Source organism: Passer domesticus, chromosome 2 (assembly GCF_036417665.1).
Source record: "Passer domesticus isolate bPasDom1 chromosome 2, bPasDom1.hap1, whole genome shotgun sequence".
Taxonomy (NCBI): Eukaryota; Metazoa; Chordata; class Aves; order Passeriformes; family Passeridae; genus Passer; species Passer domesticus.
In genome coordinates this window covers 80,525,052-80,540,993 of record NC_087475.1, presented here as the reverse complement: position 1 = coordinate 80,540,993, position 15,942 = coordinate 80,525,052, and the positions used below count along the sequence as shown (strand labels likewise).

At 40.3% G+C, this 15,942-nt stretch overlaps 1 protein-coding gene across 10 annotated transcripts in view; it reads left to right on the top strand.

Annotated features, from left to right (window-relative positions):
• Positions 1–15,942, top strand: part of FAT3 (FAT atypical cadherin 3) — a 398,570-nt gene that overhangs the window by 349,546 nt on the left and 33,082 nt on the right. For 9 of the 10 annotated variants that reach the window (XM_064409542.1, XM_064409543.1, XM_064409548.1 and 6 more), the window contains 5 exons: positions 1,247–1,390; positions 1,928–2,125; positions 4,610–5,408; positions 12,619–12,753; positions 13,767–13,924. In XM_064409542.1, the coding sequence (XP_064265612.1) occupies positions 1,247–1,390; positions 1,928–2,125; positions 4,610–5,408; positions 12,619–12,753; positions 13,767–13,924 (1,434 nt within the window). Of the gene's footprint in view, positions 1–1,246; positions 1,391–1,927; positions 2,126–4,609; positions 5,409–12,618; positions 12,754–13,766; positions 13,925–15,942 lie in introns of those variants that run through there. The other variant, XR_010356488.1, reaches the window with a different exon arrangement.

Below are 15,942 nucleotides of genomic sequence, written 5' to 3'. Positions count from 1 at the left end.
GCTAGCAGTGGAAATTATGGTTAAAAAAGAGATTACTTATCTTACTTTCTATAGTTCTGAATTCCTCTTCCCTCCTGTGTCACTTTGGCCCCACCAAATCACAGTCTATCTCCTCCATACAACCCCCCAAAAATATGTTCCCTTTTGCTTTGTATTGATCCCACATCCCAGAAGAGCCTTCTTATTTTGTGTGCTCAGTGTGAGCTCCTTCCCACCACAAAAAAAGCTGTCATTTTCCAAATGTATTTGGATTTCCTTCCCTCCCACGCCCTTTTCAAAAAAGCCCTTTGAACATTATCTTGTTCCCCTCTGCAGGAGCATGCTTTTCCCCTTTCCAGCCCTGCACTGGGAGGGTGGAGCAGAGTGTTGTATCTGGCATGTTTCGCCCTTCTCTTGCTCCACTGTGGGAGATTCAGGGGCAGACATGTCAGCAGCTTTCCCTGCGGAGCAAGGAGCAATATACAGCAAGAAGCAGTTGTAAGACCTAAGGAAGCCAACATAAGGATGCAGTTCAGAAAATCCAACTGTCACCCATAAACTGTGCATAGACAGAGCTTTTGCAAGTTGTCACATATGCTCACACCTCACACACGGGCACATATGTGTGTGGAGGGCCTGTGGATGATGCACTGAACTGCCTGCACTGCGCTGTTTGTGTCTTGCAAAGAAGCAGACTCAAGCCCACTTATCTTCTGCAGAGTGGTGGATAGTATTCTGTTGCTACAGAGACTGTTGTCCCTCATACTCCCAAATGTTTTCCAGTGTGTTTAAGCCAACTGCCTGTGAACTTTTTCTTGGCTCTCCATCGCCGCTTTAGAAACAGTATGTGTCAAACTGGCTCTAATAAGCAATTTATATAATATCTTGGAAACCAACTGTAAGATAAATAGAATCAGGTCACTTATCCCAGCGGACACTTAGGAGAGATGAAAATGTAAGCTTACATGACTAATGGCTGAGTTCAGATATTATCTGTCATTTGTTTTCTGTCTGCCCCTTTGTTTCAGGAATGCTTTATCTGATACAGTTATTTTAATACAATGAAGCTGTTATATTTATTGCTTGCCTTATAAAACAGAAGTTGGGGCACAACGTGGTGATAAACAGGATAATGTTATACTAAGAGCGGGAAGGCAATGAGGCCAAACAGCTTTCCTTAGAATATGGAAGGTGGTGCAATGTAAAGAACCTGGGTTAAAATTTAGGACTGTTTTCACAGTGATTCAATGTTTTCACCTTTTTTCAGATATCTGGTTATTCATTAGTTGTCCAGGCAAGAGACAGTGGTACCCCTCCTTTGTCTTCCTCTGTGACGGTCAATGTGGACATTTCTGATGTGAACGATAACAGCCCTGTGTTTACTCCAGCTAACTACACAGCTGTAATTCAAGTAAGTTTATCCTGCACATCAAAAACTTCTCTGACTTCTAAAATGCACGGGCATTTGGTTTCAGTTAAGTACCTTTTGATGATCTATCTGCAAAACATGTATCAAGTGATCTTTATCTAAAGAAAAATATAAACAAATCTTTCTTGAGTCTTTTGGTAAGTTTCTGTTTGCTGAGGCTCCTTAACCACAGCATCTGTCACACATTTTAGCATTCATCCCTGCTGCACCAGGTACTCCAACCTCAAAATGTCTGCTCTAAGTTCACACTCCTTTATGCCTTGCTCTGGGTGTGATTCTTGACTCTTAGTCAGTCCTGTATCAGAGAGAGCCCAGCAGGCCCTGGAGGTGTGGTGGGTGCCTTCATCTCTGCCGCTGGTCCATGGGCTGTAAACGGTGTCAGCAGAACTCAGCTTGTGAAATGCCAGCTTGGGCAAAGAGCGTTCAGTTGAATATTCACAATAGAAAAATGTGTTGTTTTATGGTTGCAACATGTATCATTTTAATCCTTTTCTTTATACGCTGTGTATATGTGTAAAGGAAAATAAACCAGTGGGCACAAGCATTTTGCAGCTGGTAGTGACAGACAAAGACTCTTTTCACAATGGCCCCCCTTTTACCTTCACCATCCTCACTGGCAATGAAGAGGAGGAGTTTACACTGGACCCTCATGGCGTTTTAAGGTCTGCAGTCATCTTCAAGCACATGGTCTCAACTGAGTATGTGCTCTGCGTGCAGGTAAGGCTTGATTTTTACATCTACACTCTACACTGAAATAAAAAATTTCTTAGTGGTAGGTAACCTGTACTTTGCCTGTATGGGTTGTTTTTAATGAGCTGTATTCTACGAGTAAATACCACACATTCCAGTTTGCAAATGCACAATGCAGAATATTTTCTTTGATGTTCTTAAACCTGGTTTCATATAAATATAAATAGGTAGCCAGCCACCTTTCCAATTTCCTCGGCATGAAATGAATTTTCTGAGCAGCGACCGTTATGGTTTAAGATTTTCATCATTTTTTTTCTGTAGCTAAGGAAGGAAAATAAGAAAAAATGCATTATATACATATAAATACACCCCAGAACAAGCAACTGCAAAATACTGCTTTAGGAATGAAAATAATTTCTGCTTTTAAGTCATAAATTTAATCATAAATTTTGGAAGCCTTCCAAGAATTCATGAAATCACATTTCCAAGGTCAACTTAGCTTTTAAAGAATGTCAAAATAAGACATGCAATAGAAGTCCAGCTCAAACTTAGCTTTAGAATGATCGTTGAGGAGCTTTGTAACCAGGGTAATTTTGATTGCCAAAACCTGTAAATCCAAAAGTAATTTGTCCACATTTCTCAGGTCTGTCAGAGAAGATGTATTAGGGTTCAGTAAATATGCAGGTCTAGGGAATGAACCTCTTCACTGAAATGAGTCAGGGTCCCATAAGCTGTGTCTGAAATTCTTGCTTCCTCGACTTGCTTTGCTGGGGTTGATCTCTCTCAGCACAGCCTGTCAGTTCCTTTACAAGCACATTTAATGATGTTCACAGCAGTAGCATCCTTCGAGGCAATTGTTGGTTACAATTCACAAAATATAGGCTCTGATGCTAACTAACAGTTCAAATCAAAGTTTTACAAGTTTGCCATGTAATATCCTTGAAACCTATTTTTTAGCCTTGTAGGGAAATAAAAAATCATCACCTTTCTTTCTTTCTTACCATGCCTTAATAGTAAAAAATCCTGCTTTCAGGGTCATTTGCTAGCTGGAGTTCTAGTGTAGCCAAAACTGGGCATGAGAGTTAAATTTGAGCAGCATCCTCCAGGTTTAGAGATCCATATATTTCATGTAAATGAAATATTAGACAGACCACCATGTCTGAGGTGCACCAACATGCTCAGAAAACCATGCTGTTGGATTGCAGAGACATGATTTCTCCCAGTATTATTTTCTTCAGGGATTCCTGCAGTGAAAACATATTTTATAGTTTTCTGTTGTGTTTAAACCATAGAAATGTTTCTTTCCATCCATATGTGCTAGAGTGCTGCTTTATATTTTCCACTACCAGGTTTCTCCACTGTATTTGGTTTATTAAGAATTAATGTTAAAGTAGAAAATGGAATGAGACCTAATCTTTTCTCTGTGCACACATATAAAAAATTATTTTAAATATTCCACAGATCTCTTTTAGGAGTGAGGATGAATGAATTTCAGAGTGTCTTAGAGTTACTAATCTGCTCGTAGTAGTGTCCATATTACTGTTGTCATCCTCCCATTTTTTTCCTTCAGCTTGTAAATTTTCCTCCCATGTCCAAACACAAAGATCTTTGAACATGTCCTACATCTCTGCCTAGTGCCAGTTTAGTCTTCTGTTCTTCTCTGAAGCAAATAAATGTGTGGAGCAGTGTATCATAATAGGGACTGCAATAAAACATTTTTTTTTATTGTAGGAAAGGACCCTGATTCAATTTTGCACACCATTCTGTCAAGATGGCCTTGGGATTTTTGTCATACTTGCTCTTTTGCTTCCTATAAAAATAGTGCAAATGATGCTATAATACCTGCTCTGGGTCATCCAGTCATCTTTCCAGATGCAGTGCTGCTCTCATATTTTCTCATTGGTAACAGCACAAGCACCTATTTCATATTTGGAGGATGATAAATTTTATTTATGTCAAGCATGTTTCTTGATTGCTTCAGGTAAAGAAGTGCAGAATGTAATGCTGTAGAAAAATTCTGAACTCCCTCACATCCATACAAGCTAAGAAAGGTATGGAGTGCTTTGGAGCACACCAAGCAATGCAGAAGGCTGACATTTTACTGAAATTCAGTCTCTTCTCCAGGGTAGAAGTGAGCCCAAACTGTGTTTGGAGCAGAATATATCACGTTGTTGGTATAGTCTCCATTGTGAAGATGACAAGTGATAGCTGTGGGATCCTGGGAACATTTCAGTTTGAGTAATGAGACATTCTACTGACACATTTCTCTCTGCAATCCACTTAGAGATCAGTGCTTCCCTAAAGCACTTGTAAGTTCCACTGCTAGAAATGGCTGAGACACTTCTTTACATATATATTTGGCAAATGCATTTGAGTGTTCTTTTGAGAAATTCTTTTCAGAATTACTGATGCTGTGAGAATATACAGAGCAAGAAGTTATGGTTGCAGGCTGTGTTCCATGTGTGTTTTTATTTCGTATTTTTTCTACTTTTTTTTTCTAAATTACATTAGGCAAAGGACTCTGGGAAGCCTCAGCAGGTTTCCCATACGTATGTTCAGGTGAGGGTTATTGAAGAGAGCATTCACAAACCGACCGCCATTCCACTGGAGATTTTCATTGTCACCATGGAAGACGATTTTCCGGGGGGAGTCATTGGGAAAATCCATGCCACAGATCAGGACGTGTACGATGTCCTCACATACACGCTAAAATCAGAGCAGAAAAGTTTGTTCAAGGTCAACAGCCACGATGGGAAGATCATCGCCCTTGGAGGGCTGGATAACGGCAAGTACGTCCTGAATGTCTCTGTGAGCGACGGCCGGTTCCAGGTGCCCATCGATGTTGTGGTCCACGTCGAGCAGCTGCTGCAAGAAATGCTGCAGAACACGGTCACCATCCGCTTTGAGAACGTTTCCCCGGAAGACTTTGTGGGTCTCCACATGCACGGGTTCAGGCGCACCCTGCGCAACGCGGTGCTCTCCCAGAAGCAGGACAGCCTGCACATCATCAGCATTCAGCCGGTGGCAGGCAGCAGCCAGCTCGACATGCTGTTTGCCGTTCAGATGCACAGCGGTGGTTTCTATAAGCCTGCCTATTTGATTCAGAAGCTTACCAATGCGAGGAGACACTTGGAAAATGTGATTCGTATTTCTGCTATCTTGGAGAAAAATTGCTCCGGACTGGATTGTCAGGAACAACACTGTGAGCAAAGTCTGTCTATTGATTCACATTCCCTGATGACTTACAGCACGGCACGAATTAGTTTTGTGTGTCCCCGCTTTTACAGGAATGTGCGCTGCATGTGCAATGGTGAGTACTGCTCCCTCTTCCCCTCCCATCGCTGCACATTATGCGATAGGATCCATTTTATTCCTCTGATGCAGATTAGAAGGGGCATTTCAATTCAGTCCACTAAAGCACGACTGGTTGATGTGTTGTGGGAATTGATTTCTCAGGCTCGGGAAGAATTGTTCGTGTTTACTGATGTAAATGGAAGTTTATGAACTTTGGCCTTTTACGACAAAGACCGCTTTCCTGGAGGCTCCACAATCAGAGCCATCAGCCAGCTTCCAGGGAGGGGAAGGAGTGGGAGAGGAAGGGTGAGGAGAGGGAGGGGTGTAGTTTCCCAGTCAGTTAGTGCCACCACTGGAATAAACCTAGATTGTGACCACAGCAGAGCAGCCTGGTCTCCAGCAATGCACCAGCAGTCTCCAAGGAAAAGCACCCTGACCTAAGCCAGGCAGGTGGAAAGGCCTTTCTCAGTCCCGTTGTTGCAGACAGCCATAGAAACCAATGAAGTATTTTATTAGCAAGCACTTTTCCTGACCTTTAATGCTGCAGTAGGGGACAGGGTGAGTTTTGGGCTGCTCCACATTTTGGCAGAGATTTCACATGGGCATATAACAAAGAGACTCGTAAGCCAAGCTTCTGTATGGTTCTGCACTTGGATTATAAAACCTCAGGCAGTTATAATACTGGGTCTGTTTCTTTTGTTTGCCAGGCTATTTGCTCCTCATTCCACTTCATTTAAGAGCAGAGAAAAAAGCTGCTGTAAAATCAATACATCTAAGTCTGCCTCATCTTAAACGCACATGCGCACACACACAGAGCAATACAAGAATTCAGTAGCCATATCCCTCAATAACCAACCTTTGTTTCTGCAGCAGTCAGCAGGGCTTCATGCTTTACCACTGACCTCAGTGGGGATGGAAATAGGCATAAATTGCATAAAACTTAACCAGAAATCATTTTTCTTCTTGTGGCACATGGATAATAGTGGCAAAGAAGTTCAATGCTGAAAAAAATACCACGATTCTCTATCTGAGGTACATTCAAGGGCAGACTACCTGTCCACTTTTTAAGTGAGAGTCTTATAAGTTTGAAATAGACATACCTATCATAACAATAGTCAGCATTTTGTTGCACATGAAAGGCTCTGAAGTAAAAGATTTTCACAGATTTAAAAGGGACAATGCTGCAATATCCTCCAGTCAGGTCCAGGGGCCAGTGCAGGAACACCATCTGCCAAACTTTTTTATATTCTCTAAGTTATAGTTTAGTCTCACTTTTGTATCAAGAAATCACAAATCCTCATCTCCATGGGGATAGTGATAGTCCTCACAGTCAGAAATTGGTTTTCTGGCAGCCAAAATTTTCACTGTTTATTATTTCATTTCACTACCTATTAAAGTCAATAATGATGTATTATTCCCTCTGCCTCATAATCCCTTAGCTTAACTCCAAAAAAGGGACTTTGCAGTGCAGCAGAATTCTGACCCAGCAGTTCTCCTGGCACAGCAAGCTTGCAACGGAAGCACAGAAATTCAGCTGGGACAGCGATTTCCAAATTCTTCTGTCATTTACCAGTCAATCCTCAAAATGGATGACAGGCTGCTGGAGAGGCAGTGTGGTTCTGGGAGTGACTGTAATCCTCAGCCTCTGTGCCATTTATCATGGCCTTGAAGACTGCTGTGTGGGAACACTTGCAGCAGGCAGCTTGTCGTGGTCCGGCTGAAAAGCTGGAGGGGTTCCCACTGCTCCTGTTTGAGCCACTAAGTGGGGATTTCCCATGAGGGATCCACACAATTTGGGGTGGGGTTGAGCACCTCCAGCCTGCCATACAGCCTTGCAGGAAAAAAATGTCCAGAGCAGCTAAGTTAGGTGTAGTTGCCAAAGAGGTGAATACCTTGGTGTCTGTTACTTGCAAAGAAATAATACACCTTGGTGGGAAGCAAAAATTCATTCTTCGGGCCTTCTCCTCATTAGTTAATGCTTATCCTCTTCTACTGTTTTTAATTAAAGGAGCCACCGAAAATATTTTGGTAAACACACTATGTTTTCTCACATAGGAGATAACACAGACTTGTGAGAGTATAACAGAGAATGTATGGGTAGTTTGGCTTTCATGAAAGCTAGAGTAAAAGAGTTAGAAAAATGCAATACTTCTTCCATCAGTAGTTCTTATAAATAAATGCACAGATGCAGCAATTCTGGAAAAAGTGCACAAATTTATTTTGGCTTGTTTAATGAGACAGCATTAGCAAGACATTAGCAGTGTAATAAAAATATTACACTTCCTTTGTGGTTAAAAGAGTTCCACATCCAGTAAATATTAATACCTTGAATTATGAAAAATCCATTAAAATACTGCATATGTTTCCAGAGATCTGATTTAATTATGGTTCAGAAAGCTTGAGTTTGTACTAATTCACTCATTCTTGAAATATGTATCATACTTGGAGTGGTTTTGTCCACTGGCAGATGTCACAGATATGCACAATTTATGCATGCCAGCTGTGCATAACTTACCTAGATTACCTTTGTGAGCAAACAGAGTTATCTAATGTGAAAATGTAGGGAGACTGTAAAGTAGGCAGTGGGTGAAATTCAGAGGTTCAGCAGCTCATCTCTGGAAGGGTAAGTTCAAAAGTTCACATGCATCAATCTTAGCTTTTAAATCAATAAGATTGAACTAAAGCGTTTTCCAATAACAGACTGTCTCCTTAGATTTTTTGCTCATCTGTTTGTGTTTGTATGAAAAATATTGTCACAAACTGGGGTTTGTGTCAGCGTGACCAGAGGGGCTCTGCGATTACCAAGCTCCCATCACATGGCATGAGGTATGCAAACATCTGTCAGTGCTGGGAGAAATAAATGTGGGAGGAATGGAATAAATATTATTCCTGTAAAACATTTCTCACAGCATTCTCATTTTTCAGAGGCAAAAATCTATTCCATATTTTTTCATGATGCAAAGTAATTCTTTTGTGTTGAGACAAAGGTGCAGGGGCAGAGCAGGTTTTGTTGGGACTACTTTGCTCTAGAGTTCTCCTGCATTATAATCTTACAAAAGTGATGGTGCATTAATATGTTCACGGGAGAGGAATGGATTGAAATAATCTTGACAAATATGGGCCTATATCTACATCTGTGCTGGTCACTCCAGGCCCCATTTGCAGATAGTAGGAAGAATGAGGTATTTTTAATAATGTCTCTCCCTAGATGTGTAAAATCAGTCAGATGAATCATGCCCTAAGGTTAGATGAGATGAATTCCATTTCAAATGTTTAATATGGTTCTGGCCAAAAATGGTTCAAAAGAATTTTTCTAATTGACCCAGGAGTGTTCTGCAAAAGTGCAGACACATCCACATTATTTAATCAAGAGAACAGCAGCCTTGAGCCACTTTCTCATGAAACAAGGCAATTCAGACTTTATGAAGCCACTTTTAGTATTTTGTGAATGCTCTGACAGAAGGAAATCATAGACTGTGAGGATCTGCTGTTAGTGTAGGACCTGTTCTTCAGAGGTGATTTTTGGCCTCAGCTGCACAGAGCACACATTGCCTCTAAAAGAGTCCTGGATGCTTGGAAGGACTGGGCATCTGCAACCCAGTTCTTATCTGTACAACACTGCTTTTCCCGTTTTCAGGAAACACACACATGCATATTAATGAGCCTGGAATTCTCCTGGCAAGGAAAACTGGACAAAAAGGTCTGTGTTTGGGAACAGAGAACTGCAGATAACTTGATTAGATCTGGCTGTAGTCTGTTTTATGTCACCTTTGTCCAAGGAAGGTTTTCTCCCTATGTTCCTGCAACTCTGGCTTTCAGGAATCTCCCTCCTTTCAAGCTTTTTTTCTCTAAGTGAGAAAAACAGAATCTTTGTAATACTCATACAGATTCAGGAGACTGGGCTGAAAACCACCTAATATCACAAGGCTGAAGTTAAAATTGTTGAAGCACTCAATTTTCAAAATATATTTACAATCCTAGATGTGCTCCTTTTTTGAAGGAATAGGAATTAAATGAATCTCTCATCTTGCAATGGAACAGTGTTTTCTGCCTCAGTATATTGGTTAGAAGATTGAAATACTTTTATCTTCTTTTGGAGAATTAAACTGAAGATGATATGTCAAAATCAAGTAGGTCTATTCCACCTTTTCCTGCCATGCACTGCTTATTGCTAGCTCGTGTGTTTCTGTGGTACCTTGTAAAGAACAGTTTTTATTAATACTAATGTGAGTTTCAAGAGAATGCTGTAGATTGTCTGAACCTGTCTAGAAAAAAAAAATCAATTTGAACCTATATTTCTTGAATGTTTTATTGGATGGAAAATAGACTGCTCTTTGGAGTGGAAATGCAACATTAGAATAATTTTATTTAAACTCAGGCTGTAAATCTTTGATGTGGACAACGTAACCTTGAACAATTTTACAATTTTACTGCACACAGTTGTGAAATCAGCCTGAAAATGTGTGTTAGCTGGGGCAATGCAATAATGCAGATTTGTAGCTTATGTACTTATAACCATACAGACAGGCATAAAGCACTTCTCACAAGTCTGAATATTTTAAAGTTTTGTGACAGCTATGAAATCCTGCTGAAGCAGGATGAATAAAAAGTTGGTTTCCTTGTAGTTTACCAGAAGGAGTATTCTTGGCTGTTCAGGATAAACAGTTCTTTCCACCGTTGCACGGAGTACGTTAGATCTTTTCCATATATTTTCTGAATGTGAAAGAATGGCTCTAAAGTATAAATCAGAGTTTGAATCAGATTAAAAAAAAAAAACCTGGCAGAGGTGGATAACAAAGGAAGCTGTTCCTTATTGCTTCATGTCAAGGATATAGTCATAGGTTAGAGGATATGAAAATTTGCAGAGCCACATTTGGAAATCTCAGTGCCTCTTTCTGCTGCACAGTGACGAGCTGTGGGGCTTTAGTCCAAATGGCATGTCTGTCAGCTACACAGAGGCTCACTTGAATTGCATCCTCACAAAAGGTTTAAGTTTGTTCAAAGAAGAGATATACTCTGCAGACATCAGAATACTGTGTATTTGTCATGTAAGAATGAGTTAAAATAGCTAAAACAACCAAGGTGAAAATACAAAGCAGCCTGTAGGATTTTTAACAACCCGTTATAACTTCAGAAACAATTGTTACTTGCCATTGAATTCTAAGAAATTAGGAGATTTCGTCTAAAAAAAACCAAACAAACCAAAGTGTAGAAAACATCATATTCTCTGTTAAATTCTACAGATGTTACATTTAAATAAAATATAAATCTGTAGTCCAGAACCCTATGACAGTTTTTTTCTTGATTCTGTAAGGCCTAAAGTGTGACTGTGTATTGCAGCTGTTATTCCTGTTAATGTTACCTACTAATGTGATTAATAAAGATTGCCATGCATCATTTTCTAACAGTGCTACAGGCAGTACTGTAAATCTTATACTCCATAGACCTCTCAAACAAATGTTTGATAAAGGAGGAGAGGATGTTAAACATTAAATTGACTGTGCTGTACATCAAGGAGGACATTTACAGTAATTGCCATATTTGTAGTCAGCCCATGTCCACTTTGAAAGCCACAGTAGTAATTTTTCATCTTCCAGAAAATACTTACAGTGTCAGGTAATTTCAGCTATGCTTACTATGAGCCCTGCTTGGCTTGTACAGAAGTGTGAGAGCAGTAAGAGTCTTTCTTTCATTACTTTTGGAGATGTACTCCATGACAGGTTGATTCCTTCCTTTATAAACTGTAAATAAAACATTGTGCTCAAAAGTAAACTAGTTTTTGAATACGATAAGGGTCCTACAATATAGATCCTGTAATATACAAGAACTGCCAATATTCAGAAAGCAATGGGTAGGAAGGTGCTTTTTATCATTAAATTCATCACCGCCATGTCTTAAATAAATTAACTTGATAAACAAAAGAAGAGGTGTCTGTCCATTCCTAGCAACTGCCTTTGCCTCCATTCATGCTGGGGTTGCAGATCAACAAAAGCAAGGGCAGGAGTGCCTGTTTTTCCTGTACTTGAAGACTACTTTCATAACAGCCATACACAGATGCCCAAATGTAGAAACTGACCCCACATCTCCCAGGTACCTTATTGCAACCCAATAAGGCTAGCTGTTGTGGAAATCACTTATTTCTGAAAATTCATATATTAAGCAGCAATAGTTGTATCATGTTTTGTATTATTGTAGACAGTGTGTGCAAATCCTTTAAGATTAGGGCAATCAAAACAGATTTATTTAGACACTTTTATAAGTTACATTGAAGTTTTAGCCAAACCCCTGTGAAATGCAGAAAATTCTTTTGACATTGACAGGCTTTAAATAGTAAGTCCTTGACATGCTCAGCATGATGAATGTAAAGAATTTAGGGGGTTTTTTATATACCTACATATAATTGTGTCGCTCAAGTATTTGAAGCAAATTTAAAAGTCAGTGTAGTTCTGTCCCTTCAGATTAGAAAAAAGGAGGGCAGGTTTTGGTAGCCTGGGCAAGCTGGATGGGATGTGAGATCTCAGAAATGTCAGGAAGAGCATAGGGAGAGGACAAGTTTTCCTATGCTGTATGATCAAGCTGGCAGCATGTCCTGTGTAGTATGAGAATGAAAAATCCAGGTGTCCCTGTAGCCCTAGCATGGCTTAGAATCACAGAACATCCTGAGCTGGAAGGAACCCACAAAGATCATCAAAGTCCAGCTGCTGGCCCTGCACAGGACCACCAAGAGTCACATCATGTGCCTAAGAGCATTGTCCAAGTGTTTCTTAAACTCTGACAGGCTTGGTGCTGTGACCATTTCTACCTCCTTAGATTTGCTTCTCATGGGTGTGCTGTGGGAAGAGTAGTGCGTAGCTTCAAGCAATTTTTTTTCACTTGTATCTCTAAAACCCCTGCGCAGGAAGCTTTGTGGAAAAATGAATAGCCTAAGAGTTACCAACACACATTTATAAATCAGTTACTGCTCATAATAGTTTGTTTTTATACTTGTTCCCATGGGGTTTGGGATGGTCTTTGGAAAAGAACTATTGCCATTCTGCTGTGCACTTGCCCAAAAGCTGTTCCTTTCTATGAAGGTTTGTTGGGGCTTTTTTGTTGTTGTTATTATTATTAAGCCATTTTTTGCTAGTACTGAAGCGTGCGATCAATAATTGTCTTTCTTTACTCCTGTGTTGCAGCAGATCATGCTTTGCACTGTGGATCCCTGACAGTATTTTACCTTATTGCAGGAGCACTCTGCCCAGGGTCCAACGATCCCTGTCTAGAGAAGCCGTGTCCAGGGGACATGCAGTGTGTGGGGTACGAAGCCAACCGGAGACCGTTCATCTGCCAGTGCCCACCAGGAAAGCTTGGCGAGTGTTCAGGTGCATGTCACAGCCGTAAAGGGGGATATACTTGGACAATAAAGTGCTGCCATTCTCATTTTGTAGGCAGAGGTGGCAGTGAAGTTAACAGAAAATGCACTGCTGTACCCATCTCAGCACGGGCTCTTGGGGGGTGTGTTTATAAGCCCTATAAATACTTGTCTTGATAGCTAAGGGGCTGTATATAGACTGTGATCCAGTTTCTGTTTGGAAATTCCCACTGGCTTGCACAAATACCAGCTCAGTAAAACAGGCTGCTGAGAAAACAGGATTTTTCCTAGAGAATGTTATGCCAGATGTTTTCCTGCCCATGGGCAAAGCTCTATAATTAACTCTTCTGCTTACTGTTTAGATTACCAAAATTCCAGCCTTTATTAATGAAAACACTACACTATCCCAAAAAGAAAGTTTGAGGACATCTGCTAGTTCTCTGCATCTGTGTTTTTCCCTGGGATATGAAGAGCCAGGTGGACAGGCAGTGAAGCAGGGCTTTCTGTTGACTTCAGTGAATCCCAGGCTGCAGGACAGAGGATTTGTGCTGTTTGCCTGATAAAAGCACAGCAGATACTGAACTGTGGTCCTGGGCAGTGGGACTCATTGCAAGGCTTTGGCTGACATCTGCCCACAAGTAACTTTACACCTGTAACTCAACTGCCTGATGTACAGGTGTGGTCTTTTTATTCCCTCCATTTTCAGTGAGGCAAGAGTGGTGCCTCCAGGAGTGTATAAGCTGAAAAATGGTGAATACTTGGAGCACCCTCTTTCTTTTTATTATTTTTAAGTATGGAAAAATAGAACTTTCTTCTATCCCCTGAAAAATAGCTTAAAAAAAGGAAATGCAAAAATGTTTTGTAGTAGATGCCAACTTTGTTTTCTTTCATCAAAAAAGGGTTTTATTTATTTCTTCCTAGTAATTCTCATTAACTTTATAAATTCTTTAATTACTTAACAGTTGAGGAATTGTTTTATGTATCACTAAAAGCACATGTGTCTTTTCAAAATGGTTGTTTCAGGCCACACTTCCCTTAGCTTTGCTGGGAATAGCTACATTAAATACCGTGTTTCTGAAAATAGCAAGAAAGAGGAATTCAAGTTGGCTCTTCGACTGCGAACCCTGCAAAGCAATGGGATTATAATGTACACCAGAGCGAATCCCTGTATAATTCTGAAGGTAATTAAAATAACTTATCTTTTCTGCAGTTGTTTTTCTCGATTCTGTATTTTCTCTTGGCTCTTGATTTGGGGAATGCTGTTCTCATTTTACTGTAGATTGAGAAGATGAAGTCTGTTCTAACGGGGAAAAACAATTTCAACAACAGCAGCAGCAACAACGATCAGAAAAGCAGCTTGTTAGTGGTACTTTACTTGGAAAATTCCCCACTGGGTGCTGTTCATTATAAGCACATTATGTGTGTCTGTGTGCAGGAGCCAGTCTGCACGAGATGTAAGATTTGGCCATTTATGTGACTGTGTAGTCAAAACTAAGCCTGCTGAAATTGCTGTTCTTCCCTTCTGTCCTGTCTGTGGTTAGAGGATATGCCCTCACTGTTAGTGAGCTAATTACAGAAACCAACTGCTTAGAACGTGTCTCCTACTGAATATGAAGATCTCTGCACTCTGTGGATTTAGATTCTTTGTTGAGAGAGTCATAGGGTCAGTGGAGATCGATACCAAATCAATATTTAATTGATAAGTTTTTTTTGTTTCTGTGGAATGGCAAATAACTGCTGGATGGAAAGGGAGTACTAGGTTCATCCAGAAGCCTGCACATATAGTATTTCTGCTATAGCCTCTAGGGTACCAAATGAAAATATTGACATTTGTAATTCAGCCACATTCTATAATTCAGCAGTGGAAGAAATGGCACAGAGCCTTTTGTGTCTGCATGTGCAATCTTTAGGGTACTTTTGGCTGAATGCTACATAATGTTAAAGTGGCTAGATGAGTTATTAATGGGCAACAAATAATTTTATAGCTGTTAGTCTGAAGTATTTTATGAGCAAGAGTACTGTCTGTCCTGTCTGTCATTCACCAGGAACTGTCAGCATTGTTCAGATTTGCACAAGACAGCCTCTATTTTGAGACACATATAAATGCACTTGGAATTTTCAAGCATGTGTTTTTGTTTAAAAAAAAAAAAGAGCAAAACTGCAGGTTGGAAGACTTTCTTTGAAGTCCTCATCATGCTTGCTCTTAGCATCTGTCAGTAGGTAATGTTCACAATTTGATAATGTCACAAAATACCTGGGGAAAAGCAAATGGCCCTGGTGGAAAGTGCCACTTGAAAACAATAGGACATGATACAGAGATGGCCTGAATTGGAGTTAGATTGGTGATAGGAGAATTCATTTTGCTAGAGTTTTGTATATAAAGCTCTCATCATTAAGGAGCACAGCATATCCAGGTCATAGACAACTGAGTGAAAATATCCAGCTGAAGCAGGGAAATTTTAGAAATAGAAATAGAAAAGTTGATGCTACTACTACTGCTAAAAGAACTGCCCTTTACAGTCACCTGAATTGAGTATTTAGTTGTGAGGTAGGAATCATGTTTTCAGTCCCCACTTCACATAATCACCTAATTATTTTGCTTTGAAGGATGCTGAGTTAAAAATAATACTTCAAGGAGCAACGACAAGAGCTGTGGTTATTGTGCTCCAATCTCAGTCAGCAACCTCCATGTCAAGCTGGTTTGCTCCCTAAGTCTAAGAAACAAAGAAAGAGAAAATGGAGAGCTTCATATGCAGCAGCTGCGTCACATATCTGATGAGTGAGGTCCATGGTCATGTTTGGATACAAAGCCTCTGCGTTGTCCTGTGCATTGATCAGGGAGGGACATAGGGAATTACCTTCTCAAAGCCTCATGTGTAGCTTTTCAGAAGGGCAGGATTCGATGTTGCAGTGAATCCCTTTCCCAGATCTGGCACTGGGCCTCTGCATGCCTGGGCTTTAAAGGAAACAAAGTCATTACATTCACCATAGTTTCTTTAAAAAATGTTGTCATTTAAAAAAACAGGAATTGTCAGAGTTTAGTTTGTGAAGGTCTTTTAACCAAGGAATATCAGGCTAAATTCTCAAAAAATGTTCTCTGTGGCAGACAAATGGCATCATGCTCAAGGGATTCAGCCCTGTCAGGTCCCTTCAGGGAGGGCAGCTGGCTCATGGACTGCACTTTGGGGATCCCTGACTC